This window comes from Leptopilina boulardi, unplaced genomic scaffold (genome assembly GCF_019393585.1).
Source record: "Leptopilina boulardi isolate dan_hultmark-lab unplaced genomic scaffold, ZJU_Lbou_2.1 LbouV2_330, whole genome shotgun sequence".
NCBI classification, from domain to species: domain Eukaryota; kingdom Metazoa; phylum Arthropoda; class Insecta; order Hymenoptera; family Figitidae; genus Leptopilina; species Leptopilina boulardi.
Genome location: NW_026137897.1, coordinates 2,277,955 through 2,296,173, shown reverse-complemented (window position 1 = coordinate 2,296,173; position 18,219 = coordinate 2,277,955). Strand labels below are relative to the sequence as shown.

Below are 18,219 nucleotides of genomic sequence, written 5' to 3'. Positions count from 1 at the left end.
CTACATAGAATCCCTTTAAATTGACGCATGCGTCTAAAATTGTGGCGCGCTGACAGTTAGTTTCGATTTTTTTCCGATAGAATGCGCGATTGTTTACATTTCTCAAATACGTGTTGAAACGTAGAAACCTATATAAAGGGCTAGCGAGGCTCAATTCATTACTCTGGTTTCCCTTCAGAACACGTATAAATCTTTCGCCTTTTACTAAAGATTTCCGTGGAGGGGAACAAATGATGAGTCTATAAGACAATTTTTTTTCGTACCCGGCGAAAGCTGGGTCATAAATTAATTCGAAAAAGTAATTTACGATTTTTAATCTAATTTTTCTAGTTTTATTGCAATTTTTCAAATAGCAAATATTCTAAAAAAAAATAAAAATAATTATCGTATTAATTATCCTTTTTCTAAAACGAAGAAAATTACTTTTTTGCTATTTTATAGGGAATAATTTCAATAAAAATTTTTTTCATTGCTTTATTTTTTTTTTAAATTTACACTATTGCTTTTCAATTGATTGGGTGCAAAAAAAAACTTACCGTAATTGCCAGAGCTCGCATTTTCAAAAACCTCGGAAGGCTACTGATCGAATTTCCAGCCAGTGAAATTATTTTCAAGTGTCGCAATTCTCCCACTTCTTCTGGCAGTTCTTTGATCTCATTGCGATCAAGATTCAACTCTTTCAAACTGGAAAATAAAATTTTCTTTTAATTATTCTTGAAAATCAAAATTAATTTTGAAATTATTCGTTTTTAATTAGGTACGTGAATATTTTACATTTAAATAATTAGTCTTTTTAAAGATATAAGAACAGTAAAACAAGAAGCTTATTTACATGTAAAAAATAAAGAATTCTAATCTTCATGTCCCAATTAATAATAAGAATTTTTTTTAGAATGTTGGCAATTTTTTTAGAAAAGTTGTTTAAAGTTTCAAAACTGGTGTTTACTCATCAGAGTTTATTAATCTATAAATAAATGAATATTAAAATAAATTTAATAAAATTATTTTATTAATAAATTTTTTTTTATAAAGGAGAAATTTGAAGTATAATTAGTAATGTATAATCAACTTAAAGAAATCAAATCATTGAAGCTAAACCTGGTGAACCACCCACAGGATGCGCACTTAAGCAAGGAACGTTTGAATTATAATGAAATCCTGTGTATATACATCGACTATTGTAACCTCAAGTTGATAGCCAACTTTTACTGTCTTTAGTTCTTTAATGAATACCTAAAAAGACTTTCAATTTCTAAATAAAATATAATTCAGAGTTTTATTAAGAACTTTCTATAAATCATATATATATATGTTTATTTTTTCATATAATTTGAAAATCGCTTTCTTTATAGATATTTGCATCTTTTTTTTATATATATATATATATATATATATATATATATATATATATGAAATATATTTTATTTCCATCATAATATTTATATAACTCGTTATATAATTATTTGAATTTTCATTGGATCTAATTTCTACACTGAAAAAAAATTTAATTCATATAATTGGTAATAAACATTTAATAAATTTAAATTAAATATTTATTTGAACTGAATAAATTTTTATTGGAATTAAATATTGGACCAACTATTTTTGTATTTGAAACAAATATTTAATTAACTCAATAATTATTATTTAACGCAAATAAATATTTATTTAATAATAGTTAATTAACCGATTATTTTAATGAAATCAATATTTTTTTTTAATATAATAATTCTTTTTGTTTCAGAGACGACTGTTAAAGAAGATATAAGAAAAAATGAAAAGGCTTGTTTTATATTAATGATGAATAATAAATAACGAAAAATACTACTGTATGTAGTAGAAAAGTTCTAGAAAAAACTATATCACTTTCCTAATGTGGTTACAATTTATTAACAGTTATAAAATAATTAATATTATTAATTTTATACTAAAAAAAAATTTGTATTTAAAGGGCACTTTACTTTTGAAGTCCCGTAAATAAATAAATAAATAAATAAATATTATTAATTTTATACTGAAAAAAAATTTGTTTCAAATACTCGATTACTTGACTATTATCAATTATTTACTTGAACCAAATAATTTTTATTTGAATTAATTAAATTGTATTTGAATCAATAATTTCTGTATTTGAAATAAATACCATTTAATTGATTCTGTTACTGAATTTTAGTTTGAGAGAAAGGGTTCAGCATGGTTAAGAATTAACTTTCAACAATTTCCACAAAAAAAATATATATTTATTTAATGTAAATATTAACACTGAGATGTAATTTATTATATAAAAAAAATATTTTAGTTTAACTTTTGTTTTATGATAGATTTCACAAATTTATTTAGATTAGGAAAACTATCTTTCAAAGCACGCATGCTTAGGGTAAGATATTTGATACAAATAAATATTTATTTGATAATAGTCAATCAATTTGAATCAAATAAATTTTTTTCAGAGTATATATTTTCATAAAGAGAAATAATTTCTCTAAATTTCCTTTTTTTAATTAATATATTATTTCCCTTTGTTTTTTTTTATATTTACTTTTTATCTACATCTGAATGCTTGTAATTAGGTATCTGATTAAGCCAATTTAGTGTATTGTTATTAAGCCTTTGAGCTATTATGTTAATTTTGGGAATTCAGTTAGAATTTCATTTTCAAGCAACAAAACCTATAACAATAATTCTGGGTTAACGGGTTGAAGAACTCAAACGCACTGTGCGTTAAGTTTATTTGATTTCGAGATTTAGATAAAGAACATTAACTGGGGTATGTCATTCCTTTGTTTCGATATATACAGCATAAATTATTAATGGTAAATTATATGATTTTTGATTTACGAAATATCATTTTACTATTCATTTTGAAATTTTATTGTAATAATAGCCGCATATCTTATTAGTTGAGTCAAATAGCCGTTTCGGCTAATAAAAAATAAAAACTCATTTTTTATTGCGATTGTAACCAGTAATTTTCTTCATTTACGATCTTTTATTTTATATTTTTATTTTGCTATTTTTTGATATTAATTAGGATTTAATTACAGAATTTGGATTAATTATTTTATAACAATTTACCTCTATTTCTCATCTGAATAATTGATTCACAATTATTAATAATTATTATTAATATCCAATTCTTATCTAAACATAGTTTCACTGAGTTTTCACTATCAAAAGACACTTATTATGTCACACACATATTATAAAACATAATTTCTTTTTAATTAGCAAAAATTACACTTAAAAGTTATATACACAATAAAATATTAATTTGAAAATTTATTTTTTTTTGAAGGGGGTAAATTTTTGATACATTCGATCAAGTGTTCATTCTTGCACTGAATGTGAAGAAGCTCTAAGTTCATATACTTGTGTGTTTGGTGTTGCTTTGGAAAAAAAAGAGAGCGGGAGAGAGAGAGAGAGGTAGACGACCAAGGATGGGTTGGCAGACCACTCTGATGTAACCAAAAGAAATTATCTTCTTGCAAGGAGTATAAAGCGAGACCGCATAATGTGCCGTGTCGGCTATACGACCGGCCCCGGGGTTACCGGTAACAATCCTACCAGTTACCGGTGGTTTACGGGTGGTAATCTGCCCCCTTTCCCCTCCAACAACTCACCTCTCAGAAACTCCTAAACGCTCCAATGCTTTCGCGAAAACTTATTCCTCAAAACTTCAAAGCGGATTAATAAATCATCTATATATTAGAGTAAACTACATAAATTACAAGTATTTTGTTAGTTTCAATCGTTTGACTATTTATCGCCTTTCATCAAATTTAATGAAAATTAGAATAAATTTTACAATTTAAGAAATTTTAATTAATTAATTAACTAACTAATTAACTAATTCATTTATTAGTAATAATAATTTTTTTCAAGAATAAAGTCCCTTTTATTTATATTGTTATTTGATAGAATTCTAAAAGACGGCAATTTGACCGAAATTGGAAATGACCGAAAATAAGATTTAGGCGCGATTTTTAAAATCGACCAATCAGAAATGATAAAGTAAATTAGGGGCCGTTCATAAACTTCGTTACCTATTTTAGGGGGGAGGGGGTCTAAAAAGAAACACTGAGATAAATTTTTTGTCAGAGCAACCAAAATTTATTTGGACCAACAAAAAAATTTTGTTGGTATTTAAGCAACCAAACTATTTGTTTGAGTCAACCAAAAAAATTTGGTAATTTGGTTTTTAAGACCAAACTATTTGTTGTGTTAACCAAATTATTTTGTTGTCGTAACCAAATTTTAGTTGGAATCTAAAAAAGTTCAACCAAATAATTTTGTTGGCCTAACCAAATGTTTGGTTGAGATAACTCTACGACTTTGTTTCAGCCAACCAAAATTTGGTTACAAGAACCAAAATTGCCTAATCAAATAATTTTGTTGCAAACACTAAATTTTTTTTCTCAGTGAAGAAAAATTGGTAATTGGTTAATTTTTAGTAGCCTCGTGAATTTTAATATAAATATATTATATAATAATAATAATCGAAAACAATAGAAGATATCATCTCATCAAATTATATTTTCATTTATATATATATATATATATATATTTCAGAATGAGGTATAATTAAAAGCATGCGTTTTTTATATAAAAATTTTAATGTAATTTTAATATGTGACATAATCTAACACAATTTAAAAAATACAAAATTTGGAACAACTATTACAAAAGCAATAAATTTAAATGAGATAAATTGTTTCTTGAAATTACAATGGTGTTTTTTTCCAAATTATAAAAACATTATTTATATTTTGCAATCATAATAATAATAATAATTTTATTAATTTTTTTATATAAAATCATTTTAATTTTAAGGTTATGTCTGGTACTGAACCTTTTTATTTATTTTTACTTATTAATTTAAAGTATTACTTTATTATTTCTATTTTATTAAAGTATAACTCATTTTATTTCATATCAAAAAATAATGATTCCATAATTTAATTCGATTAAAACCATTTAGCAATTAATAGAAGTTATTTGATTATTTCAGATAAACAGAACAGTTACAGGATACAAAACGAAATTCTATATATTTTTATATTTTATTAAATTACGTTATGGAATTTTTTAGGTCACCGAATTTTCATTTGTCCGAATTTTGATTTGATAGAATTCTAAAAAAAAACGTCAATTTTTCATGTGATCGAAATTTGAAATCACCGAACATAAGATTTAGGCGCGATTTTTAAAATCTACCAATCAGAAATAATACAGGAAATTGTAATAGAACAAATTTTAAAATTCGCACCAAATCTCTCTGTCGTTTGCGTTCTTTTCGGTTAAATAAAAACGTTCTTTAGAATTTGTATCGAAAATAATTAAAAAAAAAACGAAAATTCAGAGAATTGAAAATTCTACAATTAAAAATTTTGTATATAAATAAAAAAATTAAATTTAAAAAATTTTTAATTAAAATTTAAAAATTTTGGAAAATTCTAAATAACTTTAGTGAAGGCTATTTTTAATCACATTAGCTATCGACTATTAATTAAATTTTTATTTATATAATAACGCTGTCGTAATTTAAATACCTATATATATATATATATATATATATATATTCGCCTTACTTAATTTTTTGCGCACAGAAAAGGAGAATTTTCTAATATGTTGCAAAAAAAAAGAGAAAAAAACACAAAGTTATGTATTTCAAAGAGCGCGCCGTGAAAACAGTTTCTTTGATTAAAATGTTAAAAAGTTGTTTCCCGACTCAAAGAAAACTTGCTTTGATATTTTGCTTTTCATAATTATTATATATATACAAAAATGCATTTTCGTTTGTCAATGGTGAAATTATTTCAAAACTTTTGCGGAATCATTTTTATAGTCAATTAAAAATTTTTAAAAGTTTTTTTGAGTTTTTTATAATAATATTACAACAATAATATTATATTTAATAGTATAATAATTTTATTTTATTTGAAGATTCAAAAATGTCGAGTGTTGGACTAATTTTTGTTTTGATTGTTTATCTCATTATGTTTAGAATTGCAAATTTAAAATTCCATGTGAAATTTTAACACCTTAAGGAGGTTCAATTAACATAACCTCAAACTAAAAAGTAGTTTTTAATAGAAATATATTTGAAATTAATTTCATTCAAATTCGAAGATACAATTTTCAAGAAAAATTATTTTCTGGGGTAGAGGAGTACTTCAAAGAAAATTCAAACTACAGCCCTGGCTTTGTACGCTTAACTATCATGGCGGCAACCTAACCATAATTAAGTTTACTTATCAAACTATCAATTTTGACTCAGCGGCGATTATTTACTTTTATGTGGTAATTAATTAAAAATCCTTTGGGGTAGTTTTCTACCCCAGTTTTTCTTGCTCGGTAACTAACCGCCGTGACAGCCCTGGCATCAGAATAGGGCCCCCATAGGTTACCGCGTGTCGTAAGAGGCGACTAAAGTGTACCCCCTGCTGAAACGAGAGCGAAGTCCCAGCTAGGGGCTCACGGTGCGCCAGAAGGTGATTTAAATAAAAATGAATTGGCACTTAAAAATTCTTTTTGATTATGATTCTTAGATGAATAAAAAACATTTCTCAATAGTTTTTAAAATCAGTTTACGTGCCCGATTTAAAAAAAATTAGTTTTTATATAAAAAAACAGTAATTTTATGGGGAATCAGAATTTATTTAATCTAATAAATACTGTAATAAATGATAAAATAATTACTTATTTTTAATTTTACATATAAATAATTATATTGCTGTAGTGTTTGTATCCGATTTTAAAAAATTAAATTATAATGTTAAAAGAACTATTTTAAGAGGGACAAAATTTATTTAAGAGAGTCCCTGAAATTCTTTGGAAAGAAGAGACCTTTAATTTTCGCCCTATAAAAACGGCACTAAACGTGAAAATGATAAACATTAATTTTAAAATACTTTCTTCTTGAAAGACGGACACTTTTTTACAAAAGCAGCTAGAGATTCTTATCTTATATAAATTTCCTAAATCCGAAAGATTATGCGAATCCATACAAAAACACGATTGCAAAACGAAAAGTAATATAATGACAGGTTCATTACCTCCTGCCGCCGTCAGATGGCAGCAGCATGCAGGGCGTACAAAGTCGCAGCTGTAATTAGATTACTTTTCTACTTTTTGTTTTGCAACCATGTTTTTCTATGGATTCATACCGTCTTTTGGATTTAGGAAATTTATAAGATGAGGATTTTGGCTGATTTTGTTAAAAGTGTTCGTGTTTCGAGAAGAAAAGTATTTTAAAATGAATATTATTTCACGTTGAGCGCGATAATTAAAACTCTCTTCTTGCTAAAAAATTTCAGATACCGTTCGACACTCTTAATGCATAAATATAAAAACAAAACAAAAAAATAACTTCAATGTTAATAAATTTATATGAACCCAAATCTAAAACATCTATTATCTATATATAAGTATACATTAAATAAATTCTGGTTCCTCATAAAACACTATTTTTATATATTTAAAACTCAATTTTTTTTTTAATTTGGCACGTAAGTTGATTTTAAAACCTATTGAAAAATGGTTTTTATTTATTTAAGAACCATAATCAAAAAGAATTTTTAAGTGCCAACTCATTTTTATTTAAACCTCCTTCTGGCGCACACCGTGGGCTGGCAGTGCAGATTGCAAGTCAGAATATTTGTTCGTCCGTCCTCAATGCGATCCGTGCGAGTCAGATAATTGAGAATGCGTCCCAAAAGCCACGGTGATGATAGTGAACTCCCGCAATGGTAATGATAAAGGACGGTGGTCTGTGTTATACTTGCAACTTTTATTGTCTGAGGAGGTTTGCTTTAGAGTTTTTCTGGCATCAATCTCGCCGCTGCCAACAATTAACAAACCTGTGTAACATTGGTCAATAAGCATCCCAAAATGCCAAATGGTTCAATCGTGATGTTCCAATAGGCTAAAGATAAAGAATGGTGGCTTCGGCAGGTGTTGCCGCTTGCCTTGACCTGAAGTAGTTCCGAGTTTTTCGGAAATTCCTACCTTTCGGTTGGTCTTGGCATATATGTGGTGCATGTTGTCGTATTTAAACGGTAACCGACCGCCAGTATGGCCTCCGGTTCCCCGGATACTGGAAAGTGGTACTCATACCTGAGTAGAATGGTACCACGGGACGTGTTTGGAGCCCAGGAGACCTTCGGGTCTCCGCCAGGCATTGGGTATGGATTCGTGGTGGCAGTGGTTACAGCCCACATCGCTTGGAGTTAGCACGTTGTGCACACGTCTTTCACATTCGGTGTGTGAGTTGCATTAACTCAACTCGGGTGGAAACCTGCAGAGTTTCCAGGGATTGGAAAGGTCCCGACTCTCACCAAGAGTGGCAATCGTGACTTAGGTCGGTCGCATTGTCAATGGGCAGGTGACTGGAAGAAATTCTGCGTCAGTCAGGCATTAACTCTTGACCCCATGTCCCATGGGGAACCGTGCTTGTATACATGTATATGGAGGTCTTGCACGTTAAACATTTAGACGATGCTCGGTAACTGATTATACACTTTTTAGTTTGAGGTTATGTTAGTGGACTACTAAAATTGGAAACATTTTGCATATTTGAATTCAAAGATTAGAATTTAATTGGAAACACCATTTTTTTTTAATCCAAAGATTAGGATTGTTGATTTAATTAAAAAGATATTAAACTTTGATGCGCGGTGAGATTTTCAAAGATCGAAAAATCGTATATATATATGTGAAGATAATCAGATAAAGTGGGATTAGAGTTGAAAAATCCTATCGTATAAAAGCAGATTAACTCTCGATGGAAGGGAGATGGGAAGGGGGGTGACTTCCGTTTGGCTCGATAGAAAATCACGGATGTGCGATCGGATAAAAATCGGAATCGAGAATCGGCACTTTCCTTCTTTTAATTAACGGCACGCGTTTCTAAAACTCAATATTTATATAAAAAAATATATATAGAAGTGTACCAAGTTTTAAAGTGAACGTAATATATAATACCAGTCACGTTTTTAAAAGATTATAAGTAAAAGTGAAATTCTTTTTTGCAATACCACAAAAAAAACTGGGAAATTTAAATTTTTTTACAAACGAAATTTCGTATGAATTAATTTTTTCTTCACAATATTTAAATATTTTTTATACTATCTTTAAAAAAAATCTCGTATTTTTTACTATATATTAAAAAAATATTTTTTGCTTTATTGTATTTTCATTTGTAAAGTGACTGTGAATAAAAAGCGGAATAAGACAAAAAATAACTTTTTTTTGAAAGAATTGAATTTTTTTTTTCTTTTTTTTTTAAAAAAAACGGTGTATGTTTTAAGAATTCTTTGCATGTAGAGTTTCAGAAGAAGCGAAGGTAAAAAGAAAAAGAGTGGAATATATGTATAGCTATATCGGTGTTCTCACACCGTAGTTCCTTCTTTGAGACTTGGTCGTTTTCAACTGGAAAGTAATTTTCGAAACTCTTGTAATCGCCGCTGTAATTACACGACTTTTCGCGTACTTGTGTGTATCACTGTTCATCGATCGTCAAGTTTTACTATAATTTCAATTGATCCTTCGATATATTGAAGAAGGAAACAATTTTTTTAATAGAATCCAATTAATACTTACGGGTCAGTTTTGTGTTATTAAAAATCTTTTAAAACCCAGAAAATTAAAAAAAAACATTTTAATTAATTAAAAACAAAATTTAACTTTAAATAGTGCTGCCCGTCTCGGTTTTTCAAAACGAGATCGATACAAAGTTTTACTAGACCGAGAATCTCGACGATACTTTTAAAAAAATAAATTAAAAATTATTATTACAAAAGTTTTGTTTATAATTTTTAAATTAATTTATTAATTTCTATAATTAATTACAAATAATTATCAGATATGTATTTTTTAATATTAAAATAAAATTTTTAATAAAATAAAAGAAATTAGTCAATTCCTACAAATAACTGAGGAAAAATTCTCCTATTTCCTAAATTAATTAATCCATCATAAATAAACGAATTTCACCATTTGATTTGTCTAAGATATATTATAATATTTATAACATTTTAGAATGCTCAAACTTGTCAAGAAAGGGAAATCTATTTATTTCTCTGAAAATCAAACTGAATAAATAATTTTAAATAAATTATTTATTTCCTAAATTAACTAACAATTTGAAGGGACAGGGATTCATAATCAATTGAATCTTATAATTGACAAATTGATCGTCTATTGCAATGAATTTGAAATATATGTATCTTCAAGAGACATACGATTTGTTTTTGTTACCACTTAACAGATCCAGATAATAAGATGGGACACTGAGTTATCAGTTACCCCTTAAATCTTTCACAATTACTTGACATTGTAATAATTATGTTGTATATATTTAAGTAATAATTTAATTTTATTTTCTCTTATTTCTTCTACTTTACCTAATTTTTTCTTTTTTATGAAATCAAGAATTTTATAAAATATTATTTTCTCAATTAATTATAAATTGAAATAGTTATAAAAATAGCCTCTCAAATATTAAATGAGACAAAATCTATAAAAAAAAAATTATAATTAAAATTTTCGCGGCGTCTTTTTTTTGGTAAGCAATAATATTCAAATTATTTTGCTAAGGACAGAGCGATTCTTCTCTTTTTATTTCCGTTAGTAAAGTTTGTGGAGAACAATGCCATTGTCTACCTGTCAATCATTTTTCTTTAACTAAATTTAATTTCTTAAAAAAATAATAACTTGATAATTATTTTATTTTAACCATTAATTTTTAATAAACAATAAAATTATAATAAATTATTTTTATTTTTAAATAATTTCAATTATTTTAATTTATAAATATTTAAATAAATGTAAAATTATATTTTATTTAATAATTTTTATGTATTAAAAGAATTTGATAATTTAATTAAAATTAATTTTAATATTCAACGCGACAGAGATCAAAACTGAATTTTATTTTTAGTAATTTATTATTATTATTATTATATTATTATTTATTAATAATCATAAATTTAGAAAAATTTAATTTTTGAATTTAATGTTTTTTGAAACTTATAAATATTATTATAATAATAATTATTATTAAAAACAAAAACCGATCTATTCAAGTTTTCTCTTGCAAAAAAATGTTTTACGAAAATAATTGTTATCTCCATTTGATAAGAATGAATGACATAAAATTTATAACACTGGCAATACAATGTCATAGTAATTCAAGAATATAACTTTGAATTGTACTCAATGGGGCTATGCCGACTCGTATATGTATGCGATATGAGATAGGCTTTAAATTGCAAACTTGTCTTGTGGGAGAATAATTTCATCTGTCTAAATGAAATTCTATGAGAATATAAGAAAATTATTACTTAATATTTTACAAAATTTTCTATACTTTAAAAATTTAAAACACTGAAATTTTTTTATAACTACCGTGTAATAATTTGATAATGTTGAGAGTAATAAAAAAAAAGAGATGACATTTATAATCTTTTGATTTTAATGCAAATTTTTTTTTGTTTTTTTTTGCTGTTTCCTATTTTTGTGTGCAGATAATTTTTCGGATTTTAAATTATACTGAATTATTATAGTAAATTTAGTACTCATATTTTATATCCTACCACTTATCTTTTTTTACAGATGAGGGTTGGTCACATTTTTAACGGAATGTAACTCCACCCTCACTGAGAAAAAAGAAGGAAAAAAAAAACTTGACATTCTTTTTAAATTCCCCTATTCCATTTTTACCAATGAAAATAAATTTTCGTTTTTCCCATCTAATTTGAATTATTTATTACTCGAAATTCATCATTCATTAAATTCAAAAAAAAAATGAATCATATTTTTCTTTAATTAAAATTATAAAAATTTCATTATTATTTATTAATTTTTAATTATTTTTACTATTTTTAATAGTAATGTTTAATTATTAAATAATAGTAATTAGTATTATTTAATAATTAACAAAAATGATTATTATTTTATAAATTATTAAAAAAGGGACTTTTAAATTTTTTAAACTAAATAATATTTATTTTTTTTTACTTACTTAACAAGTTCGCAGATTTCCGGAGGTATTTTTTCAATTTTATTGTCTGATAAATTAAGAATATTTAAATTCTCTAACTGTAACAATTCCCATGGTATTTTTTGTAGATTATTCCTTTCCAAACAAATTGTACGGAGTTTTGGAAATCTGTACAAAAAAAAGAAAAGAATAATGTAAATATTTATTATTTCAAAGAGATTCAATCCATTAACCTAACCTCAAACTATGGGAGGAACGTGAAACATAGCGGCCATTTTGGATTGTAGTACAAGTAAAAATTGTGGCGCGCAAGTCAGGTGCTTAGTGATAGTGAATCGGCGTGTATTCACTGTGATCAGCCGAAATATTGATCTCAATCGATCGTGGTTTTCTGTTGTCAAGTGTTTTTTTTTTTATTTATTTGTAAAATTGACTATTTTATGTGTAAATAAAATGGTTTTACTGTGTTCCTACTGTGATTTCAAAAGCTCGCCAATTTAACAAAAATGAATATTTTCAAAATCGGCCACGTATTTCTTTAGCCATTCAAATGTAAATTCCCTCATAACAAAAGGATATCCATAGGATATCCATATCAATAGTCGATATCCTAGAATGGTCCCAGGATATCTTGGGATATCCATAGAATATCCCTAGGATATCCAAACAGTCGGTCTGTGGGACATCAGCAGGACATCCATAGGATATCCACAGGATATCCCTAAGACATCTACAAAATATCTACACTGTAAAAAATCTTTTTGGAGATTGTACATTCACAATTTGTATTTGTGTTAAAATTTGTAAAATTACTATATTCAATAAGGTTATGTTACTACATTAAAAAAAGCACTTTTACAATTTTCTGTAAATTTACTACTTTCAAAGTGGGTAATAGGTGACGGATGCAATAACTAATTATGTTTCACCTATTACCCACTTTGAAAGTAGTAAATTTACAGAAAATTGTAAAAGTGCTTTTTTTAATGTAGTAACATAACCTTATTGATTATAGTAATTTTACAAATTTTAACACAAATACAAATTGTGAATGTACAATCTCCAAAAAGATTTTTTACAGTGTATTGGATATTATATCTCAGGATATCAATAGGATATCCATATCAATGGTCGATATCCTAGAATGGTCCCCAGGATATCTTAGGATATCCCTAGGATATCCAAACCGCCGGTCTGTGGGACATCAACAGGACATCCATAAGATATCCACAGGATATCCCTAAGACATCCACAAAATATCTATTGGATATTATATCGCAGGATATCCATGGGATATCCTCAGGATGTCCGTGGGATATTCGTAGGATATTCACGGGATATTTAATATCTCAACATATATTTTTAAAGGTTAAAATTGTTAAGCTAATATAATGAATAATAATATAATAAAAAGAAAAATCTTATGAGCTTCTAATTTATTTTAAATGAAGATTTGAAACGCATTTTTCAAAGTTTTTAAATAAACTCATGCACTTAATGTATAATTAATATTAATAGTTATTCGTTATTTGCGGGGAAGAATTTATATTGTTTAAAGCCAATTTATTTTCTGACAATATTAAGCATATGAATAAAGGAATGAATCACGAATGAGAAAAAAATTAGTTAATAATTTTTCAAATTAAACAAATTTCTCGAAAAACAAGTTGCATTTTATTTTATTTATATAAAATTTAATTCACAGAATATTCTCACTCGTAATCTCATAATGACTTTAAAAACAGTATCCTGAGAATATCTTCTTGACATCCAGAAAATATACTGAGAATATCCTGAAAATATCTGTGGGATATCCTGACGATATCTATGGGATATCCTGATGATATCTGTGGGATATCCTGACGATATCTATGGGATATCCTGATGATATCTGTGTGATATCCTGACGATATCTATGGTATATCTGGAGGACATTTATGAAAGTCTATAGAGATATCCAAAGGATATCCAAACCGCCGATTTTTTGGATATCCTTAAGAGATCCTTTTGATATCCATAGGACATCCCTAGGATATCTGCGGGATATTATCAATATATCCCAAGATATCTTGTGTTATTAGGGTTAAGAAAAAAATTTTTATTTTGTTCCAAATTAACTTTTGCAATCTGTGTGCAGATAAAAATATGACTAACAATATTCTTCAATTTAATTATCTTCCTATTTCTCCGTCCACGAAAAAAATAGCAAAAAAAAAACATTAAATTATAGCCTCCTAATGTGGTGTAACCATTTTGACTTTTAATATTTTTGAAATCTAATTTTTTAAATTAAAAAAAAGTGTTTTATATTTTAAATTTTTATATAAATTTTCTTCTACTTGCCTTTGAAGTAAATTTAAATTACTATTGACATTAGACAATTGATTTTGACCCAACATTAGCTCCTCAATAGCAGGAAAAGCCACGGCGCTATTTGGAATTCTGCATAATCCGCCTTTACTCATATCCAATTTTTTTGGACATGACGAAAGTTGTGAAGCCTGAAATAAAATTGATAAAAAAGAAAAGTTAATTAAAATTAATAATATAGTAATTATTAATATCTTAATATCTTAATATCTTGCCTTTTCGATAATATTATAAGAAAAGTCTCACGCGATCTCAACATTCTATAAAAAATAGAAAAAAAAAAAATAAAAGTATCAGACTTTCCCGCATATACACACGTAATTTATAATTAATCGCTTCATGATTTATTGAAGCGACCCAAATGGATGTTTGCGGTTTTATTTTATAAATACCTCACGTTATGTAGTTTTTTTTTAATTATTGCGAAACAAATGCGATTATTATATAATATGTATAATCTTTAATAAAATCGTATAATATTATAAAAGCTGACTAATGAGCTTTGATAGTGTTCTGGTGATTTAAAAAAAAAAAGTGGCAAGCAGATAAAATGTGTACGAAGATCATTTATTTATATTTCTGTTAAAGTAACGAAGCAATTTACTTGAAATTTCAGTTAATGTTAAACCATCATCTGAATAATAAGTGAAAACATGAAATTTATATTATGTTATTTTCTATACTTTTGTGTCTTTTACGTAAGTATTACTAAATTTAAAATTAATAATTTTTTTTACTATACTTTTATTTTTTAATCATTTATTATTTTTTTTATTATTCATGAAATTAGGCATTTACTTATTTTATTTCATTTTTAAATATTATATTTATTGATACTTTTGTTTATTAACCCTAGACAGTATAACACAGCTCATACATAGAATTACAAATGGGGTAGAAAAATACCCCAAAAATAGTTTTATTGTTAGAATGTTCATATTTAACGTAAATTAACTTTATTATAAGTCATTTTCTTCGTTTTTTCATAAGGAAGAAGATAGCGTTTTTTGTTTTTTGATACACTCAAAAATATGATCAAATAATTACAAAAAACACAAAATTTGAAAAACTAACATTTTTTATAAAAAAAATAGTGTATCTTCTAAACAAATTAATATTTTTTTAATGTCTGTGGATTTGTAAAGCTGAATAGATCACGGTGCGCCAGAAGGTGATTTAAATAAAAATGAATTGGAACTTAAAAATTCTTTTTGATTATGATTCTTAGATGAATAAAAAACATTTCTCAATAGTTTTTAAAATCAGTTTACGTGCCCGATTTAAAAAAAAATAGTTTTTATATAAACAATAGTAATTTTATAGGGAATCAGAATTTATTTAATCCAATAAATACTGTAATAAATGATAAAATAATTACTTATTTTTAATTTTACAGATAAATAATTATATTGCTGTAGTGTTTGTATTTGATTTTAAAAAATTAAATTATAATGTTAAAAGAACTATTTTAAGAGGGACAAAATTTATTTAAGAGAGTCGAATGGTCTCTGAAATTCTTTGGAAAGAAGAGACCTTTAATTATCGCCCTATAAAAACGGCACTAAACGTGAAAATGATAAACATTAATTTTAAAATACTTTCTTCTTGAAAGACGGACACTTTTTTACAAAAGATTCTTATCTTATATAAATTTCCTAAATCCGAAAGATTATGCGAATCCATACAAAAACACGATTGCAAAACGAAAAGTAATATAATGACAGGTTCATTACCTTCTGCCGCCGTCAGATGGCAGCAGCATGCAGGGCGCACAAAGTCGCAGCTGTTATTAGACTACTTTTCTACTTTTTGTTTTGCAACCATGTTTTTCTATGGATTCGTACCGTCTTTTGGATTTAGGAAATTTATAAGATGAGGATTTTGGCTGATTTTGTTAAAAGTGTTCGATAGGGCCGTAGTTTGAATTTTATCTGGGGTACTTTTGTACCCCAGTTGTACTATGTAGAGTTAATAGTTATTTATTAATATTTTTTTAGTTATTTATTTTATTAATTTGTTTTACTTGTTAACTTAATTAATATGTTTTTTATTATATTTACTGAATTAATTTGTTTTTATTTAATTAATTAATTCATTTATAGGCCTGGGGCGATCCAATTCTTGAATTTAAAACAATATTGGAAGAAACAGCTAAAACAATTGCTGAATATGAACATGAATTTTTCAATTCAATTATTGTTGTTGTGAGTAATTTAAAAGATACTTCAACAGAAGCACTGGGCGAATCATGGAATGCTACACTGATTTCTACTGAAGTATGTATAATTTTTATATATATTTTATTCATTTATTTTGTTTTTACAACTTCAATATTTTTTTTTCCTTTTTAGATTTTAAACGTGAAAGCAGATACAAAAGAGAAGAAGGATTGTATTGAAGTTGAATCGAAGAAATTAATTGAAATAATCAATAGTGTCGCATTTACTCTTGATAGTTGTAGAGAAAACTCTTCAGCGACCAGTCAACCAATTAGAACGAAAATTCAAGATATTCATAAAGTATACTGAATACAACAATATTTTTTTCTATTTTTCATTTATTTTTTTAAATTAATTTTTAATTAGCAAATAAAATTCTAAAATATTATTTTCATTTATAAATTCAATTTTTTAATTCATTTTTTATTATGAAAAACCTTTTATTCTTGCTTTTTTTGAAAATTTTATTATTATTTTTTAGGCATGTATGTCTATGGAAAATGAATTGGATACGATTAGATCGTCATGTTCTCAAGATGTTGAAAAATCAGAGGAATGTATTTCTTATAAAGTGAATGAGCTTCGAGTTTCTTTGAAAAATATTTTGGAACAATTGCAAACCTATATGATTGATGCTGGTACCATAAAACCCCAAATATTGAGTAATGCAATGAATTGTAATGCAAAAATATTGAAGGAAGTTTATGAACAAGTGATAAATATACAACAAAATCTTGAAAAATGTGTTTAGAGACGATGTATTTTTAATATTTAATTACAAGAAAAAAAAATCGAGGGGCAAAAAAATCATTAAGAAAAATTATTATTTTAAAGTAATTTATTCGAAATAATTATTGTTCAGACGAATTTTTCGTTTTCTTTATTATCATTTCAAAGAATACTTTTTATACGAATTTTTATTTAACAAAATTTTTAGCTAGCGAATTTTTAGTGAGGCAGAATTTTTATTTCCTATTCATTTATATTTACATGATTTTGTATTTAAAAGAATTTTAATTTAATCGATTTTTAATTTAATAAAATTTTCATTCAGTCGATTTATTTTATGATTTGAATTTTTTAAATGACAGAAATTCGAATTCACCGAATTCTAATTTGTCCGAATTTTTAATTAGTAGAATTTTTAAAACGCCGAATTTTCATTTGTTCGAAATTACAAATGGCCAAACATAAAATCGGCAGAAATATTTTGGCGCAATTTTTAAATTTGCCCAATTCAAAATTATCCAAAAAAAACGTTGATTGGTCAATTTTTAAAATTGCGCCGAAATCTTTCTGTTTTTCGGCCTTTTATAGTTTCGTTTAAATAAAAATTCGGCGATTCAAAATTTCTGTCATTAGAAAACAAAAATTCGGTATAAAAAAAATGTTGCTATATAAAAATTCGTATATAAAAATAAAATTTATCAAATTTTCAATTAGAAAATTAAAAATTCGTCTAAAAAATAATTATTTCTAATAAAATACTTGAAAATAAAAATTTCAATTGTTTTTTTAATGGAAAATTCATGCGCCTCAAAAATTTTCTTTTAATATAAAATTTGTAGAGAAAATAAAAGAATTTTAAATACTTTAGATTGAATAAATTTTATTGATCAATATATTTTT

The 18,219-nt window shown here is 26.0% G+C and overlaps 2 protein-coding genes and 1 non-coding gene across 6 annotated transcripts in view; 2 read left to right on the top strand and 1 right to left on the bottom strand.

Annotated features, from left to right (window-relative positions):
- LOC127285080 (PH domain leucine-rich repeat-containing protein phosphatase 2) overlaps positions 1–18,219 on the bottom strand; it is a 104,966-nt gene that overhangs the window by 9,917 nt on the left and 76,830 nt on the right. For all 4 annotated transcript variants that reach the window (XM_051310892.1, XM_051310893.1, XM_051310890.1 and 1 more), the window contains exons 5-7: positions 14,345–14,502; positions 12,023–12,169; positions 537–684 (exon numbers count right to left, since the gene is read on the bottom strand). In XM_051310892.1, coding sequence (XP_051166849.1) covers positions 537–684; positions 12,023–12,169; positions 14,345–14,502 — 453 coding nt within the window. The remainder of the gene's footprint in view (positions 1–536; positions 685–12,022; positions 12,170–14,344; positions 14,503–18,219) is intronic.
- On the top strand, positions 159–280 carry LOC127285345 (U5 spliceosomal RNA). Its single transcript, XR_007843592.1, has one exon. It is a non-coding gene; the product is annotated as a U5 spliceosomal RNA (small nuclear RNA).
- LOC127285083 (uncharacterized) lies at positions 14,910–18,186 on the top strand. Its single transcript, XM_051310897.1, has 4 exons — positions 14,910–15,069; positions 16,474–16,647; positions 16,723–16,890; positions 17,072–18,186. Exons 1-4 carry the CDS (start codon positions 15,025–15,027, stop codon positions 17,339–17,341), a joined length of 657 nt encoding a protein of 218 aa, XP_051166854.1. The 5' UTR covers positions 14,910–15,024; the 3' UTR covers positions 17,342–18,186.